The sequence below is a fragment of the Dreissena polymorpha genome, chromosome 7 (genome assembly GCF_020536995.1).
Source record: "Dreissena polymorpha isolate Duluth1 chromosome 7, UMN_Dpol_1.0, whole genome shotgun sequence".
NCBI lineage: Eukaryota > Metazoa > Mollusca > Bivalvia > Myida > Dreissenidae > Dreissena > Dreissena polymorpha.
This window is the reverse complement of record NC_068361.1, coordinates 60,281,228-60,300,630: the sequence shown is the minus strand read 5'-3', so window position 1 is coordinate 60,300,630 and position 19,403 is coordinate 60,281,228. Positions and strand designations below refer to the sequence as shown.

Below are 19,403 nucleotides of genomic sequence, written 5' to 3'. Positions count from 1 at the left end.
TCTCATATTGACCAGGTAGGCCCCCATGTTTGTGATTGGCTCTCATATTGATCAGGTAGGCCCCCATGATTGTGATTGGCTCTCATATTGATCAGGTAGGCCCCAATGTTTGTGATTGGCTCTCATATTGATCAGATAGACCCCATGTTTTTGATTGGCTCTCATATTGATCAGGTAGGCCCCCCATGTTTGTGATTGGCTCTCATATTGATCAGGTAGGCCCCCAATGTTTGTGATTGGCTCTAATATTGATCAGATAGACCCCATGTTTTTGATTGGTTCTCATATTGATCAGGTAGGCCCCCATGTTTGTGATTGGCTCTCCTATTGATCAGGTAGGCCCCAATGTTTGTAATTGGCTCTCATATTGATCAGGTAGGCCCCAATGTTTTTGATGTGCTCTCATATTGATCAGGCAGGCCCCCATGTTTTTGATTGGCTCTCATATTTATCAGGTAGGCCCTAATGTTTTTGATTGGCTCTCATATTGACCAGGTAGGCCCCCATGTTTTTGATTGGCTCTCATATTGATCAGGTAGGCCCCCATGTTTTTGATTGGCTCTCATATTGACCAGGTAGGCCCCCATGTTTGTGATTGGCTCTCATATTGATCAGGTAGGCCCCCATGATTGTGATTGGCTCTCCTATTGACCAGGTAGGCCCCCATGTTTGTGATTGGCTCTCCTATTGACCAGGTAGGCCCCCATGTTTGTGATTGGCTCTCCTATTGACCAGGTAGGCCCCCATGATTGTGATTGGCTCTCATATTGACCAGGTAGGCCCCCATGTTTGTGATTGGCTCTCATATTGACCAGGTAGGCCCCCATGTTTGTGATTGGCTCTCATATTGATCAGGTAGGCCCCCATGTTTGTGATTGGCTCTCATATTGACCAGGTAGGCCCCCATGTTTGTGATTGGCTCTCCTATTGACCAGGTAGGCCCCCATGTTTGTGATTGGCTCTCATATTGATCAGGTAGGCCCCCATGATTGTGATTGGCTCTCCTATTGACCAGGTAGGCCCCCATGTTTGTGATTGGCTCTCCTATTGACCAGGTAGGCCCCCATGTTTGTGATTGGCTCTCATATTGATCAGGTAGGCCCCCATGATTGTGATTGGCTCTCCTATTGACCAGGTAGGCCCCCATGTTTTTAATGCGCTCTCATATTGATCAGATAGACCCCATGTTTGTGATTGGCTCTCATATTGATCAGGTAGGCCCCCATGTTTGTGATTGGCTCTCATATTGATCAGGTAGGCCCCCATGATTGTGATTGGCTCTCATATTGATCAGGTAGGCCCCCATGATTGTGATTGGCTCTCCTATTGACCAGGTAGGCCCCCATGTTTTTAATGCGCTCTCATATTGATCAGGTAGGCCCCCATGTTTGTGATTGGCTCTCATATTGATCAGGTAGGCCCCCATGATTGTGATTGGCTCTCCTATTGACCAGGTAGGCCCCCATGTTTTTAATGCGCTCTCCTATTGATCAGGTAGGCCCCCATGATTGTGATTGGCTCTCCTATTGACCAGGTAGGCCCCCATGTTTTTAATGCGCTCTCATATTGATCAGGTAGGCCCCCATGATTGTGATTGGCTCTCATATTGATCAGGTAGGCCCCCATGTTTGTGATTGGCTCTCATATTGATCAGGTAGGCCCCCATGTTTGTGATTGGCTCTCATATTGATCAGGTAGGCCCCCATGTTTTTAATGCGCTCTCATATTGATCAGGTAGGCCCCCATGTTTGTGATTGGCTCTCATATTGATCAGGTAGGCCCCCATGTTTGTGATTGGCTCTCCTATTGACCAGGTAGGCCCCCATGTTTTTAATGCGCTCTCATATTGATCAGGTAGGCCCCCATGTTTGTGATTGGCTCTCATATTGATCAGGTAGGCCCCCATGTTTTTAATGCGCTCTCATATTGATCAGGTAGGCCCCCAATGTTTGTGATTGGCTCTCATATTGATCAGGTAGGCCCCCATGTTTTTAATGCGCTCTCATATTGATCAGGTAGGCCCCCATGATTGTGATTGGCTCTCCTATTGATCAGGTAGGCCCCCATGTTTGTGATTGGCTCTCATATTGATCAGTTAATAAACTACTGATGTCTGTTGATATAATGTGAATCCCCAGTTATAAAAACAAAAGTAATTTTACCCCCCTAACAAAATTAAGTGGGTATATAAGAAATTACCATGCAGGTCTGTCTGTGTATCTATCTGTCTGTGTGAGTAAAACAGTTTTTTAAATAGAAAGGTGTCTCCTAAAATTACAACAAATGATTGTGATATGCAACATTCAAACTTGTAGGCATTGCTCATTATGTTATGACGTTGTGCAGGTGCAATCATCCTACATTAACAAATGTAAAAGTAATCCCCTTTTTTCAACTTGGACTTTCTATGATATCATGAATATTCAAAGAAATTATCCTACACTTTTGTTTGATTTTGGACAACAGTCCAACTTGTAGTTGAGCATGTCCAATTTGTTTTGCTTTTTGTTAACAATTATGAATTGTATGTCCCTTTTTCAGCAAGGATGTTCTTTTATTTTATAATATCATTTTTTTTAAATATACACTTTTAGCTATAATAATAAGTTCTCTGAAACCATTAAGTCCATAGGTATTCAGTATGTAATATTGTATAGTATCATCTACAAAGTTTTCTCCAACTATGCCCCTGGGTTAAAAAGTGGAATTACCTTGGGGTCACAAGGTTAATATTGACTTTTAGGGCACAATAAATTAAAAAATATTTTCCTGAAAACGCTTTTGCTAAGAGGTTAAATTTGCTGTGTAACATTGTTTTGTGGTCCTTGACAAAGTCAGGTCCTTTTCCAGGGTCAAAACTGGCCACATCGCAGGGTTCACATGATTTGTATAAATTTATATTATTATAACAATAACTTCCTGAATGACAATTTTGTACTTAGTATGTAACATTGCAAAGTGGTCCTCTATCAAGTGTTTCAAAACCAAACGCATGTGATCAACACTGGCCACAACCCATGAATAATTTTTGTTTTGTATCCACTTGCTACATATTACATCATTTGGAGCTGGGGGATTGGTATACATCTTCACTATTGTGAAAACTGATTTCGCTATTTCAATTTCAATTGCTGGTGTTTCCATATTTATTTTCATCTGCAGTTATTATGGTATTCCTTTCAGCTAATATTTGATATGTGCTATTTCTTTTATAAAAGTGTATCAAAGTATTGCATCAACTACTCTGAAGAATTTACAAGCATTGAAAATGCATATGCTATGGTACTTTATTGTATTGTTGTTCACTCTATTTAGTTTTCATTTGAAAAATTATCTATCCTAAATAGATAATGAATCCTGGAATCTCAAAAAAATGAAATATTTTTACTCTTTGTGTCTCATGTTTTCAGCTCAATGGAGAATTGGTTTTAATTTGAATCCCAGTATTTTAGTAAACATTAAAGTCTTCAAATCCTTAAGCTTTTCCCACCCAGAAACAAAGTGAAAATCGCTTCAGGCAAACAGCATAAAGCCAGAACACCCTGGGAGTTACCCTAAGACTGTTCAGGTTTTATGCTGTTTGCTGCTCATCAGTTACTTATGGTTGGAGAATAAAGCATTTCAAAACTTGAATCTATTTAGGAAGGTCTTTCATTTAATATGATTTTCTAATGGTCTACAAAACGTAAAAATCCGTATCTAAGTGGTAAAGGGTAAATGTTCCTATTGTCAGGTGAGCAAGAGTGAGCTGCCCATTGAAGAGTTTCAGCAGCGCTATCCACAGGTGGTCGGCTTCCACTTTGTCAGCTCTCACACAGGACAGGTAGAGTGATGTGTAACCTGTGGTAAAAAACAACAGTCACTAGAGTTCTTCTTTCTTATCTTGTAGTTTTCTTCCATTTTGTAAGCTCTCACAATCGGCAGGTACAGTGATGTGTAACTTGATCATTCTAAAACAGTTGCTAGTGTTCTCAAAGACCTATAAAATGCTTTGTGACAAAATGACCGACACCATTGTTTCTGTCATCTCCAAATTCAATGTCACGTGACTCTTGCGAAGTCACGCCCGCCGTGAGATTTGATTGAATTTAGCTATAGCGAAGAAGACAGTGTGTTATCTGTGTTTTTTATAGGTCTTTGGTGTTCTCAAGTTTAAGTGAAGTTTTTTTTCATTTTAAAGCTTGGGTAGATTCCACTCTGGATGGGTATAGTTATGCGTGAAGTTTTGCTTAACAGAAGCAGCGATAGACTGTTCAACCTCTCTAATTATCCGAGGACTTGAAAGAAAATTGAATATGTTTTTTAATCGTTTGCTACAAATTTATCACTGAAATATACCTGCTTCCATGTGACTGATTTGTGATTGGCATAACAAACAAAAAATCATATACATGTTTAAATATAAATCAGGATAAAATAAAATAATTATTTTGGAATTTTCATCAACTTATTTTATATATTAGATTTGTGATGCTCTGAATTCCTAATCTCTTCAAGTATATGAAATATAACCATGGCAACTATTATTTTTAAATTTTGCTTTTTTTGTGTAGGGTATTTCAGAGTTGAAGAAACACCTGTATGAGGTAACACTACAACAGCCATACATGGGAGAAAATATACCTTCTGTTTGGTTGACATTTGAGAAAAACATACAGCCGTAAGTCAAATGATGGTTGTAAAATTCCTATGTTGGGCTATAATCAAACACTAATATGAGCCATGCTCCATGTCAAGGGCATGTGCGTAAAGTGTCATCTCAGATTAGCCTGTGCAGTCAGTACAGGCTAATCAGGGACGACTCTTTCCGCCTAAAGTGGATTTTTTTGCTTAAAAGAGACTTTCTTGAAACGGAGAGTATCATAAAAGCGGAAAGTGCCATCCCTGATTAGCCTGTGCAGACTGCATAAGCTAATCTGGGACAACACTTTACACACATGCATTAAACCCCTTTTACACAGACCACGGCCCATATTATTACACTATTTAAGAGTAACAACAAAAGAATGACATGCATTCCAAGTCTGTATGTCAAATGGAATATACTCTCAGTGCACATGTAAATCTGACTTGGATTATTCATTCTGAACTTTGCCTCCTTTGAAAATGTATTGAGAATTAATCATTTAGAAATGAAATTATGAACAAAATGTGTAAGCTACACTTATTTTAAAACTAAAGGCATCAACTATGTGCTGCATTTATCTTATAATTATTTGCCTCTACTAAAAAAATATAGGATCTTGCATGAGTGGTCGTTTCGTATTGAATTTATTAAACAAGTCATCTAAATAAAGATAAAAACGAGGCTTGCCGAGTTTTTATCTTTATTTAGATGATGAGTTTAATAAATTCGATACAAAATGACCACGAATCTAAGATTCTATTTATAACCTGACCAACAAATTTTCTTTTTATTTTATACTCTTTTCACCGTTAATTCACATTGTAAAAAAGTTAAACTGAAGAAATTCGCTGGAATAATGACGTCATTTCGTAAAAAAATGACGTCATTTCACAGTTATATAACTAGTGTAATAATACCCATGTAATAAACAAAATTGAGCATTACGTTATTTCACTCCTGGAGGGTAGGTCATGTTATAAAGTTGCGATAAATAATATTTTGGCTAAAAAAGAGGAAAGCTGAGTGTCCATTATATTAAAGTTATTAATGTTATTCCTTTGGCAATATTGTTGGCGTCGCACTTAAGTGCGGCAACTAGTATGTAATACGTTTTTTTTTCACATATGGGAGGAGAAGTTATTTTACGGATCAATGTATATATTTTTGTTGTCAAAATATCTTGCAAAGTGGTGATTTTTTGTGTAAATTAGTGTAAATAAGTACTGCATTTGTGCCTATTACATTTACTACAACATTTATTGCCAATAATGCAAAGCTAATTCTTTTAATAAATAACTGATCACAGGGACTGGGCAATAATAAAAGATCACAGGGACTGGGCAAATATGCGAACTGGTGAAACTTTCTGGTTTTGTATAAAAACAAAACTTCTGTGTTCCACTATCATAGCAACCACCTAGTTACTAATAAAGGCGATATAGAGCGCAAAGCGCGACACGTATTATTAATTGTAATAATGAGTCTTGATAAAGGAAGCAGCCGCATATCAACGGGAAGCACCATCACAGCATTCCAGTTTCATGACTATCAAGTCCTCCTACAGGTTGTTTTTTTTAAGAACCACATATAGAAGGCCGCAGGCTTGACCCGTATCGTGCCAGTGGTATGGACCCTTTGGTATGGACCTTTAACCCCGCTCACTATCCAGCGTTTAAACTTCCGGGTTTACATTTGAACCGACTATTAATAGCTTATTAAAATCTTAGTTAGAAGGTGATTTTTCAAGCTGTTCTGTAGTGTAGTGGTTACACGCTCGCTTCACATGTGAGAGGCCCAAGGTTCGAGCCCGGGCCAGTAGAATCAAATTATTTTATTTGTGTTCTATGTTAACTTTTTGTTTTGATGTAGACATTTTAGTTTAAATGCTGTTTTATTGTAACCATTTTTTGTTTTTATTATGCCCATGAAATATATGTGTGAGAGGGTGGGGGGGGGGGGTTGGTAAACACATTAAAACTTTTACAGTGTTTTCATATCGATGAGTGCTCAACCCCTATTGTAAATGAGCAACGTAAGAATAAGTTCAGAATCATCTCCCCTTGAAGTTGAGAAAAGTATGAAATTACGCTTACAAGGTGAAGCAGATTTTTTAAAACCTACACAGTAAAAACAAGAAACCGTCGGAGATGGGTGATGCTCCCCATAGTTTTTTTTTGTCACAATATTGCACTATATATTAAGATAAAAGGAAACGTCTTGAGGACACAGTAGTTGGGGGACAAGAATTTTTTTAAAGAAAATTTCAAAGGGCCATAACTCTGTGAAAAATCATCCGACCAGAACCCGCTGAAAATATGCACATCTCCTCTTGGTAGTGAAGCTTCCCATAAAGTTTCATTGAATTCCGGTCATTAGTTGCTGAGAAATAGCCCGGACAAAAATTGTGCACGGACAGACATCTTTTTCTATTTTGTTTAAAATAATTGGCCTATATATCAATATTTACAGTAGAAAAAAAATCGTTCCATGTAACTTCATTGTGTACCTTTTACACTGAAAATCCAGATGCCCTATGATGCTTTGCATCAATACTTATCTTGTTAATTCATTTAAATGCAATTTGTGCAATAGGATACAATATTATTTGGAGACTGCTTACATTTCATTTTCTACCCACCCATAGGCAGAAAATGCTGGTTATATCTTGGAAATCTTAAAGTGTTTAACCCTTTACCACTTAGATACATATGTTCACACATTTGTAGTCCCTTAGAAAATTAAATTTAATTAAAGACCTTTCTTACTAGATTCCAGTTTTAAAGGCTTCATTTCCAACCCTTAGATACTGATGACCAGCAAACAGCATAAAACCTGAACAGACTGCGAGTTACTAGCAGGCTGTTCTGGTTTTATGCTGTTTGCACATAACCATTTTTACTTTGATTTAAAGTGGGAAAGTGTTTAAATAAAAGCATAGTTTTCATTTGTTTTCAGATTAAAGAAGACTACAGATATTGTTCCATATAACCAAATTGAGGCTATAGCCAACAACTCTGGAATTTTCTCTTCATCAGAGGTATAGCTGTGTAAATCTCATTTGAGTCACTTATCACTTGACAATTGTCTTTATTCAAATGAATTGAAAATCACACATATGTCATACTTATTTTGGGTGCAGCTAGTCTCATGGAAAATCTTTATTAAGTAAGTTCCTTTTTGCCTAAGTAGAGTCAACTGTAATAACCCTGCTTGAAACCGAACTGTGCATCAGTTAAAATTTTATTTGCAGTAGCCAAATTTTGTAAGCCTTCGCTTAGTAAACTATAATTGAATTACTTCGTAAAACAACTCACAAGGGTTATATCTCGATAATTGTTGGGTATTGACGGATTGCCTCATTTATCAAGGAGAATAATTCATGCTTTGAAGACACGTGTAGAGGGCTGCTTATCCATAATATATAACCTGTCATGATTTACAGGTTTTTGTTGCTTTTTGTTGGTACTGTTTATGTTTGCATTGTACCAGTATGTCATAGAAAATAAATTATAAAGGTTCTATTTTTTTTACAGATTTTCCAGGCAGTGCAGTTTCTCCATGACCTTGGCAGTGTGCAGTACTTCAGCAATGAGTACCTAAAGTCTAAGGTGGTAATTAACCCGCAGTGGATTGTGGACGTCATGTCATGTGTTGTCTCAGTCAAGAACCAGGCTATCCAGGTACATGAAGTTGGCGTTTAAAACTTCTGTTTTATATAGCTGGAAAGGAGCCATCCAAGATTGGCCTGTACAGTCTGCGCAGATTTATCAGGGATGACACATTCCGTCTTGAATGGATTTGGGTTAAGAAGAGCCTTTTTAAATGAAAAACTCCTGTAAAGCGAAGAGTTTTGTCCCTTATTAGCCTGTAAGAACTTCACAGGCTTATCTGGGTTGACACTTTACGCACATGCATTAAGCCTTATTTTCCAAGAGAGAGGCATTAAGCCCCGTTCACTATATCTAAAACTTCATCTTTAATGCAAAAGACATAAGATTAAGTCTTTTAATGCAATCAAGGTAAAATGGATGCCAAGGGTTCTGACAATACTTAAATGTTGTTGGCAAGAAATGTAAAAGGTCAGTTGACTGTTATGTGCATGTTTCAGGAAGGACGTCTGAAGCACTCGGACATCGGTGAGGTCTGGTCCGGGTACAACAAAGGCTTGCACGATTGGCTGCTCCGTCTCACTGAGGAGTTTGATCTCACATTTGAACTCCCAGATCAAGGGGTCAACCTGGTGCCCTGCCTGTTACCAGAAACCAGGCCTAAGGTTTGATTAAGTCGAAACATATTGATGGGAGCCTTTTGAAAACTCGCCTTAATGCATGTGGGTAGAGCGTTAATTCCACACAGGCTAATACGAAGTACACTTTCCACTTTCACTTGATTTTTGTTTAGATGAGACTTTCTTTTAACGGATAATTCCATATGCAGAAAGTGTCCTCCCTGATTAGCCTGTGAAGACTGCACAGGCTAATCTGGGACAACACTTAGCACACATGTATGAAGCCTGGCCCCGTCTTCACAAAACGATTTTGCAATCGGAAATCGATTTTAACTGAAATCGATTTTCATTTTTGCCTATCAACAACAGTGGAAATCTATTTTCAATGACAAGCAAAATCGATTTTCAATTGCAAAAAAATGTTTTGTGAACACGGGCCTGGTTTTCCAGAGTGCGGTTCATGTTGACTTGAGCTCTACTGCATCAAAGGGTTAGGGCTGTGGAGACACTCGAGAGTCAGTTTCCTGGGAAGAACCAGTTCTTGGAATATGAAAGATCTTAAAAAAATGATCTTTCAGTGAGGATCAAACCAGAGTCCAAGTCTTTAGACACCATATACTAGTATGCTTCACCATTGTGGCCTTGATTTGTTTTAGGGTTCAGACTGGTTTTAGGGATTGTGATAGATTACAGTTGTTTGATATAAATATTGTTTGCATAGTCAATTATAATAATATCATTTTATTATTTAAACAAGTGGGTTTTTGAAAGTGTGGTATAATTTACAAAGTTTGTTCCACCTGTAAGAATAAACATAGGTACTAATGTCTCTAACATCAGTCATTTTTAATTCCAATATTTTTAAGGCAACTTGTGTTTCGAACAATACCTCTCTACTTACAATGAATAAATACTGTGTTTATATATAAAAAAATGCTCAATACACTAAATATGTGATGGTTATTCTGTAATGTTTCTCAGTTTGACTGGCCCAAAGTTGAGAAGAATTCTGACATCAAGGAGACCAAGATGGTGTACAAGTTTGATTACCTCCCTGTGGGACTCTTCAACAGAGCTCAGGTATGGTTGATTACCTCCCTTTGGGACTCTTCAATAGAGCTCAGGTATGGTTGATTACCTCCCTGTGGGACTCTTCAACAAACTCACGTATGGTTGATTACCTCCCTGTGGGACTCTTCAACAGAGCTCAGGTATGGTTGACCCCCCCCCCCCCCCTGTGAGACTCTTCAACAGAGCTCAGATATAGTTGGTTATCTCCCCATGGGACTCTTCAACAGAGCTCAGGTATAGAGCGAATTACTAGGGTCAATTTGGACAAATGTTGATGTAATATTTTCTAAATTGTGAAATACCAGTATTCTTATTGCTGAATCATGTTTTGAAAAAAAAATTGCTTTTAAATCCAATGAATTGAAATTAAATTGAGGACTGCTTTTAAATTCACTCTTAATTATGATCAATACCTAACCAAAATATGAAACCTTGTACAAGTAGTGATATTAATTAATTTCAATTGTTGTTATTATGTTTGTGTGTAGCTCTTATTTATTTATTTTTGTTTCGTTTTGACCTACATTAATTCTGACTAAATATAAATAAAATATTTCTTTAATGTTTAACAAAATACTTGGATAGAAACATTTTTTGCTTTTGACCATCCCCTTTTGAACTTATGTTTACCAAGACCTCGACCTTATTTAGACATACAAACTAGCCATAAGTAACAGGTAAACACGATTTTACCATTTCATAAAGCAGTTGTTTGATACTTACAGAGTTCATGCTCATTACCATACCCTGTGCATATATGTCAGCCAACTTTTAATATGACCTTGACCTTGTCCTAAAATGGGCTATCTAGTACCAACAAATAGCATGTGTTTGTGGATCACATATTCTTGGTCTTGTTGGATTGTGTCATGAACTGTGAAAATATCAATTTTGCAACAAAGATCATAAACGGAATAAAATAATAATAATTCCGGTACATAAAACATTTATCCCTGCATGAGCTAGCTTTTGGAGAAAAAAAAACTAATCTGCTGGTTGGTACAAACCTACCTGAGCCATGACTGTGTAATCCTGTAAAAAACAACCACACCACATCAACCGTTAACATTATATAATAAATGGTTGATAAAATGGACCAGCATTGTTTGTAACAAGAATAAGTGTTTTTTCCAAAGTCTAGCGCAATATGGAATACTTTTATTGTCTTCCAATATCAGGTTCGTCTTCATTTGCTGTCGGACAGTGCTTTGATTTGGAAGAAAGGCTCCTTCCTGAAGAAGAATGTCCATCTGGCTCTCATACAGCAGACAAAGTAAGTTCTCTAACTCTGCAGTGCCTGGGAACCAATAAAGCCTCATTCTGGGAAAACAGGGCTTAATGCATTTGTGTAAAGAGTCGTCCCAGATTAGCATGTGCAGTCTGCTTAGGCTAATAATTCATTACACATTCCGCCTTAACTGGATTTTGGTGTAATAGAGGCCTCCCTTTAAACAAAAAATTCCACAAAGGCAGAAAGTGTCATCCCTGATTAGCCTGTGCAAATCGCACAACCTAATCTGGGATGACACTTTACACACATTCTTTAAGCCCCATTTTCCCAGAAAGAGGCACAATTAATTGTCTGTTCTGTACACTTTTCTGTGGTTAAGGCTCAGTACAATGATAACATGAAGTTTAAAGGGTATCAATTCTGATGGAAGTAAATGATATTTATTTTAGTAAAAAAATATTTGGTTTGTAACAATTTTATTTAAATATAATTTTTATTCTCTTACAGTGTTTGTTGCAAATTGATTATAAACATAATTATGTTACTGATAACTTAATATGGTCAACAAAGGTATTTAATTACTCAATTTAGTTTTTTTTTCAACAAACAATACCAACTGTTGCATGTACAGCAACTATAAAATAACATTATATTGAAAGTCTTCTAAGTAACTTTACTGCAGAATGCAGATTTATAAAACAGACACAATAATACTCTGGATGTACAAACAAAATTAAAACACTTAAAATCATTTCAAAATCACATAATAAAATAAAGAAAATAATGACGTGTCCATAATTATACTCTTGATTTGATTGCCACTATTGTAATTTTTAGACCTTAACATGTTTTATATAAAATGAAGGACATATTTATATGAGGTAAATTATAATTATTTATATGAAACTTCAATTGATGAATTAAACTGATCAGTGTCGTTTGAACCTATAGAGTCAAAGGGTTATTCCAAAAGTGGTATGATTCATTAGCAGAGATTAAAGCTATCATATGGTAGATTATCCGGATTTAACCCTTTGCATGCTGGGAAATTTGTCGTCTGCTAAAATGTCGTCTGCAGAATTTCTAAAATTAGCATTTTCTTCGATTTTTTTCAAAGAATACTATCAGAATAGCAAACAGTTTGGATCCTGATGAGACGCCACGTTCTGTGGCGTCTCATCTGGATCCAAACTGTTTGCAAAGGCCTTTAAAATTCGGTTTCCGCACTGAAAGGGTTAATGCACAAATGTTCCACTTCATAAAAACCACACAAAGACTGGACAGTGAAGATTGAAACATGCAGATTTCGTGTTCACATACTAAAATGTGTAGCATTATTCGATGGAATAAAGACTTACACAATAGTCCATTGAAATTTATTCTTTTTCTATACGTCACTGTTTAAGTCCATAAACAAGTTTAATATCCTTATGGTAGTCGTGTAACTTTAGGAAAAACACGCGGATCTCTCTTGCTGTCTGGGGTGTCCTGTAACTAAAATAACACAGCATGTGACTAGCTATATACACCGAAACACCAGACAGAAGTTGGTCATATATATGGTAAAATGCGCAAATTTAACAAAAAATGTTTAGAAAATTAAACAAAAGTTGTGAAAATTAAAGACTGGGGATTAATTTTTCATACTTTTATAATGCAAATATCGGAAATTATCCAGGTGAATTAATTATCATTTGCCAACAGCTATACATATATACATGGTTTTGCTGTTCTTTTAAATTGAAGATTATGTCCAATGTTAAGTATGTCACTACATGTACGTCACAAAGAGTAAAAAAACTACACCTTTTCCAGGGAAACTGAGCTGGTGGTACTTGCCCAGGGTCCAAGGCCTGAAAACATCCAGTTCCTGGTTCATGAGGTGTTTGAGGGGCTGATTGCAGAGTCCTTCAATGGTATCACATATGACTTCACCATGCCCTGCCCCGACTGCCAGAGGATGGTGAGTGGAGCTGCAGTCTGTGGGGGCTTTTAAATGATCTTCATTCTGGGATAACTGGGCTTAATACATGTGCATAAAGTGCCGTACCAGATTAACCTGTGCAGCCCACACAGTCTAATCATGGATAAAACTTTCAGTCCAAACTGGGTTTTTGATACGAAGAGACTTCTCTTAAATGAAAAATACCATATAAGGGGAAAGGGTTTCATTTTTAGCTCGACTATTATATATGAAAAATAAATAGTGGAGCTATCCTTCTCACTCCGGCATCAGCATTCCCATTCCCGTGAGCGTTGGAATGTTAAAGTTTGCGTACCACCTCAAATATTGCCTATGTCCCTTGACATATTGCTTTCATATTTTGCATACTTCATTACCAACATGACCCCAACATATAAACAGGAGCAGACAACTGTATCAAGCATTTTGTAAGAATTATGACCCTTTTTTCACTTAGAATATGCATATTATTGATAAATCTACGTTAAAGTTTGTGTACCACCTCAAATATTTTCTATGTACCTTTTAATATTGCTTTTATATTTTGCATACTTCTTTACCAACATGACCCCAATCTATAAACAAGAGCAGACAATTGTAACAAGCATTTTGTAAGAATTATGTTCCCTTATAATACTTAGAAAATAGAAAATTTGGTTAAGTTTGTGATCTAAGGTTCACTTTATTCCTAAAGTATCAAAGCTATTGCTTTCCTACTTGCAACACTTACTAACTATCATAAGGGGACTGTGCATGCAAAGTTATGTAACTCTGACTGGCATTTTGACAGAATTATGGCCCCTTTTATACTTAGATAATTTAACATTTGGTTAAGTTTTGTTTTTTTGGTCCAGTTTACTCCTCTAAAGTGTCTTAGCTATTGCTTTCAGATTTGGAAAACTCGCTCACTATCGTAATGGAACTGTACAGGGCAAGTTGCATAACTCTGGTTGGCATTTTAACAGAATTATGGCTCTTTTTGTCATAGTAACTTTGAATATTTTGTTTAATGTGGTGTTAGATCCTTTTTACTTCTGAAGTATCAAGGTTATTGCGTTCAAACTTCAAATATTTTCTTACTATCATGAGGGTGCTGTACCTGGCAAGTTGACCTTGACCTTTTAATGACCTAGTCTCTCAAGGTCAAATTAATGAATTTTGCATCAATATCCATATTAACTTCTTTATTTATGATCAGATTTGATTCATACTTTGACAAAACAACACTTACCTGACATACCACAATGGACTCCACCCAATCCATCTCCATGCCTCACCCCAGAATCCCCCACCCCCCAAATTTTATTTTTTTTTCCTTTTTTTTTTGAAAGATCATCTAATAGATTACCACACACACACATTATACCTCCCTCTCAACACCCCCCCCCCCCCCCCCCACACACACACACCCAAAAGGATTTTTTTAATATTTGAAACATGGTATAAAAAAAATAATTTATTATTTTTGAAGGACCGTCCAACCATCCCACCCAAGCTTTTGCTATCAAACTTGAAATAAAATCTTATTAGTTTGTTTTATGTCTTTACAAATGCTCAATAGATTGTGGAAAATATACTTGAACTCAGAATTGTATATAAAGTACAACTTCTTTAAAACATAAGCGATCAATATGTTTCAATTATGGTACTCTTCCACTTAGAATATGACCATATTACCTTGACCTTATTGAATATGAACAATTTCTCTATGATGGCTTACGTTATACTGTCAAGCACTGGAATAGTCGAGCGCGCTGTCCTCTGACAGCTGTTGTTCTCTTTTGTTCAGAAACTCAGAATACCGGTATGTTTTTATTATATACTCATAGAATCCCAGTCTAAGAGTCAGTGTCTGTCTGTAATTTTGTTTTCAAATGATGTTTTTTTTTACTACAAGATACACGTAAACAAACTGAATTTCCATATTTCTTATTGTGACATGTGGATATATACTTAAAGTTTGAGAAAGTATACAACTTATATGTGTAGTATCTCTATTTAACTGGATCGGAAAATACATGCAGAATGTATGCATGGATTTCCTTAGATATTAACGTCTCATGCCTACATGAATTCAGTCTTAATTGTTGTCTCTATGTGGATTTCCATGGCTAGGGTGTCAATGACCGCCACATGTTTGCTGCGTCCACTATCCGTCGTGCACTGGACATGAAGGCCCCATTCCTGCAGTGTGTACAGTACTTCCACACCATCTCCTGTGTAACATTGCAGAGTAAGTCAGGAAGCATTCAAGATTAAATGTGTCCTGTTCTGTGAAAATTTTTCAAAATGCATGTGCGTAAAGTGTCGTCACAGATTAGCCTGTGCAGTTTGCACAGGCTTATCAGGGACGACACTTTCCGCTTTAATGGTATTTTTAGTTTCAAGGAAGTCCCTTTTTACAGAAAATCTAGTTAAAGCGGAAAGTGTTGTCCCCGATTAGCCTGTGCGGACTGCACAGCCACGGGCTAATCTGGGACGACACTTTACGCACATGCATTATGCCCAGTTTTCTCAGAACAAGACACAAATATTCAGTTTATTGAGGTATTGGCCTTTTTATAGCACATACAGTGACGTGTTGACATAAGCGAGAAATTATAATGCGTTGGCCTGAGATTATGATTCGAGACCACAATATAAATGTAATGATCTCAAAGAGGAATGTTAATCATATGGGGCTGTTGGCTGATCAGCCACTTCAAAACTAAACTACAGGCTTACCCTCTATCTTTCAATATGTATTGTAAAGAGGGCATATGTGTTTTATCAGATGATCCTAGAACTCACCACACATTTTGGGGCTCAATTTAACAAGAGTGGTCAACTGATATCCATCCTTGCAACTGTGGTGAACATATGTGTTATCTTATTTGCGCAGAATTTAGGAAAACTTGGCTAAATTACATATGTGTAAAGTGTCATCCGAGAAAAGCCTGCGCGGTCTTCACAGGCTTATCAGGGACAATATTTTCTGCTTTCATGGAATTTTTGGTTTCAAGGGGGTCTCTTCTAAACAAAAATGCAAATTTCTCAGGCTAATCTGGGATGACACTTTTCGCACATGCATTAACCCTTTCAGTGCGGGAACCGAATTTTGAAGGCCTTTGCAAACAGTTTGAATCCAGATGAGACGCCACAGAACGTGGCGTCTCATCAGGATCCAAACTGTTTGCTATTCTGATAATATTCTTTGAAAAAAATCGAAGAAAATGCTAATTTTAGAAATTCTGCAGACGACATTTAAGCAGACGACAAATTTCCCAGCATGCAAAGGGTTAAGCCCAGTTTTCCAAGAACAAGCCTCATTTACACCAACTGTGCTATTTCTTCCAGCCCTGTTGCCACCTGACAGCCACAATGACTTTGACGTCCATCTGGTGCAGGTCGTTCAAGGACTGAGTGACCTTCACAAGGAACTAGTTGCAGGTTTGTGTCATCAATATGCAATTGGTCTTGTAGCAGGATGGTTTCCAGCATGTTTCCTGTGAATGACCAGTGTTTGTTGTCTTTTGAGACAGCACATCCACCCTCTAATAAAATAAATAGAGATCAAACTAACAGTCTGTTTGAAATAAGCTTCTTTGATTTGTTTTTATTTAGGATTTATCATTTAGCTGAATTATATAGTTAAAGATGTAAATAGATATGGAATGCTGAAAAAATAGAACAGTTTGTCATTTTATCTTAAATTTGAAAGACTTTGCAATATTAAGATTTGTATCTCACTGCAGTCAAGAAAATGAATTTGTTAGTGTTTTGATATCCATTTAAGATTTTATTGATATACTGACTCTCAAATACTGACTAACAATTTCTTAATTAAAGAAAATTCACAACATAAAATTTCTCTTTACAGATATCTTTGTGTCATTCTGTGAAGCAGATAGTAACCTAGACAACAGCCTGTACATCCAGCCATTACGAGTGCTGGAAGATCTACGGGGAAAAGGCTTTAAATGGTATAAAAGTTCTTGTTTTTCTATCCTCGCCGAAAAAAAATTCGGAGGGGATATAGTAATTGGTCCTGTCCATCCGTCTTTCCGTCCGTCCGAAACTTTGTTTGGAGCATAGCTCTAAAACTGCTGAAGGATTTACTGGAAACTTGAAATATAAACAGATGGCAACTAGGAGAAGTGCAGTGACCAAGAACCATAACCCTGTCTACCTTAGTTTTTGAATTATCTCCTCTTTTATATAATTTCAAAGTAAATTTTTGTCCGGAGCATAACTCTAAATCTACTGAAGGGATTTACTTGAAATATAAACAGATGGCAAGTAGGAGAAGTGCAGTGACTAAGAACCATAACTCTATATACCTTAGTTTTGAATTATCTCCCTTTACTTTATTCAAAGTAAATTTTTGTCCAGAGCATAACTCTAAATCTACTGAAGGGATTTACTTGAAACTTTAAATATAAACAGATGGCAAGTAGGAGAAGTGCAGTGACTAAGAACCATAACTCTGTCTACCTTAGTTTTTTTAATTATCTCCTTTTATTTAATTTGATAGTAAATTTTTGTCCGAAGCATAACTTTAAAACTACTTAAGGGATTTACTCGAAACTTAAAATATAAACAGATGGCAAGTAGGAGAAGTGCATTGACTACCGGTAAGAACCATAACTCTATCAACCTTAGTTTTTTTATAAACAGATGGCAACTAGGTGAAGTGCAGTGAACATGAACCATAACTCTATCGGCCATAGTTTTTTAATTAACTCCCTTTTTTCATTTCCCTATATTTTATTCTCTACAGCATAACTCCAACACTATATAACTAATTGATCCTAGAAATATAAATAGATGACACAGGTGCCATGTTTTACAAATATTATTCTACTCTCTAAAACAAATGTTCTCATACAAGCAAACACATTTCGGCGGGGATTTGGCACTACTGTGACAAGCTCTTGTTTCTACTTAATGCTTAAAAGTTTTCAAATTATTTCAGTGTATGAACATAATAGGTATTTCTCTTTTTATAATTTCTGTATTGTATACAATACTGTCCATGTCATGTTTACATAACAACTCCATTTCCAAAAAATGTTACCTCATTCTGAAGGAAATTCAGAACTGACTATTTTTTATGAGCAACATCATGTGAATATGGGCCTTATACCATTGTGGCCAGAGCAGTCGGGTCAGAAGCTTCCCTCTACGCTATAAATTCACGAAAGATGTTGTAGTGTTAGCAGACAGGTTAGCTCCTGACTTGGCAAATGCGCTAACTGGTCAGGACCTCAGCTGGCCACATAAGACCCTTTTTCGTGGCGCTGCTGAAATGGCTATAAAGATTTAATAGCAGTCCTTAATGTATGTTCAATACACTAGTTTATGGCTACATGGACACCTACAGATTTGTTATGCCCCCAAAGGAGGGCATATAGTGATCGGACCGTCTGTCTTTCCGTCACACTTTGCGTTTAGGTTTCTGCGTTTTGGTTTCGAACAATGCTAGTAACTTCTATGTCCCTTCAGATAGCAACTTGTTTTTTGGCATGCATGTGTATCTCATGGAGCTGCACATTTTGAGTGGTAAAATGTCAAGGTCAATGTCATCCTTCAAGGTCAAAGGTAAAAAAAATATGTCCAAGGGAAGTAATAAGCTTCAAAGGGAGATAATTATCTGTACCTGCCAAATGATAAAAAAACAATTAATATATCAAAGCAGCGCAGTAGGGGGCATTGTGTTTCTGATAAACACATCTCTTGTTTTCTAAATCTTCTTGACAATGACATTATCTTTTTTTGTGTCGGAAAATTCTTATTTATATCCCAGAAGTATATTTGATGTTTTGAAACCTCAAACTCATTAGGAATTAATTATGTCAGTACATTTTTATCAGTTTTGTCCACACAAAATCCGGCGGCTCAACTGATGAAATGGCGAGAGCACTGATAGAGTCAAAGGTCTTCCTCGCCTTTGTATCCATGAACTACGCCCAGACCGAGGAATGTGTGAACATCTTCAAGTACGCCAAGAAGTCACTCAACAAAACAATAGTCTGCGTTGCCATTGGCGATAATTTCGACTTTGAGAAAACGGCTTTTGGGATCCTCATTCCAGATGAGGTACAAATTATTACTTCTGTCAAAAAGTTTAGGATATTATGTTTGTGTTAAAGTTGGGCCATTGATCTGTCTACTTGATATTTGTTTATAAAGACAGTAAGAAAAAATTTCAAACTGGTAAGATTGTTTATATCTCAGGACCTGTACTGTATTCACAAGGGTCAGATTATTTCAGACTCACCCTCTAAAAACAACTTAAAATAGC

At 36.8% G+C, this 19,403-nt stretch overlaps 1 protein-coding gene across 1 annotated transcript in view; it reads left to right on the top strand.

Moving 5' to 3' along the window:
- LOC127839751 (uncharacterized) overlaps positions 1-19,403 on the top strand; it is a 136,693-nt gene that overhangs the window by 84,554 nt on the left and 32,736 nt on the right. Inside the window, exons 45-56 of the mRNA XM_052368137.1 lie at positions 3,734-3,823; positions 4,554-4,660; positions 7,583-7,664; positions 8,161-8,307; positions 8,736-8,900; positions 9,837-9,935; positions 11,105-11,199; positions 12,973-13,120; positions 15,236-15,353; positions 16,457-16,549; positions 16,980-17,082; positions 18,973-19,198. Coding sequence (XP_052224097.1) covers positions 3,734-3,823; positions 4,554-4,660; positions 7,583-7,664; positions 8,161-8,307; positions 8,736-8,900; positions 9,837-9,935; positions 11,105-11,199; positions 12,973-13,120; positions 15,236-15,353; positions 16,457-16,549; positions 16,980-17,082; positions 18,973-19,198 — 1,473 coding nt within the window. The remainder of the gene's footprint in view (positions 1-3,733; positions 3,824-4,553; positions 4,661-7,582; positions 7,665-8,160; positions 8,308-8,735; positions 8,901-9,836; positions 9,936-11,104; positions 11,200-12,972; positions 13,121-15,235; positions 15,354-16,456; positions 16,550-16,979; positions 17,083-18,972; positions 19,199-19,403) is intronic.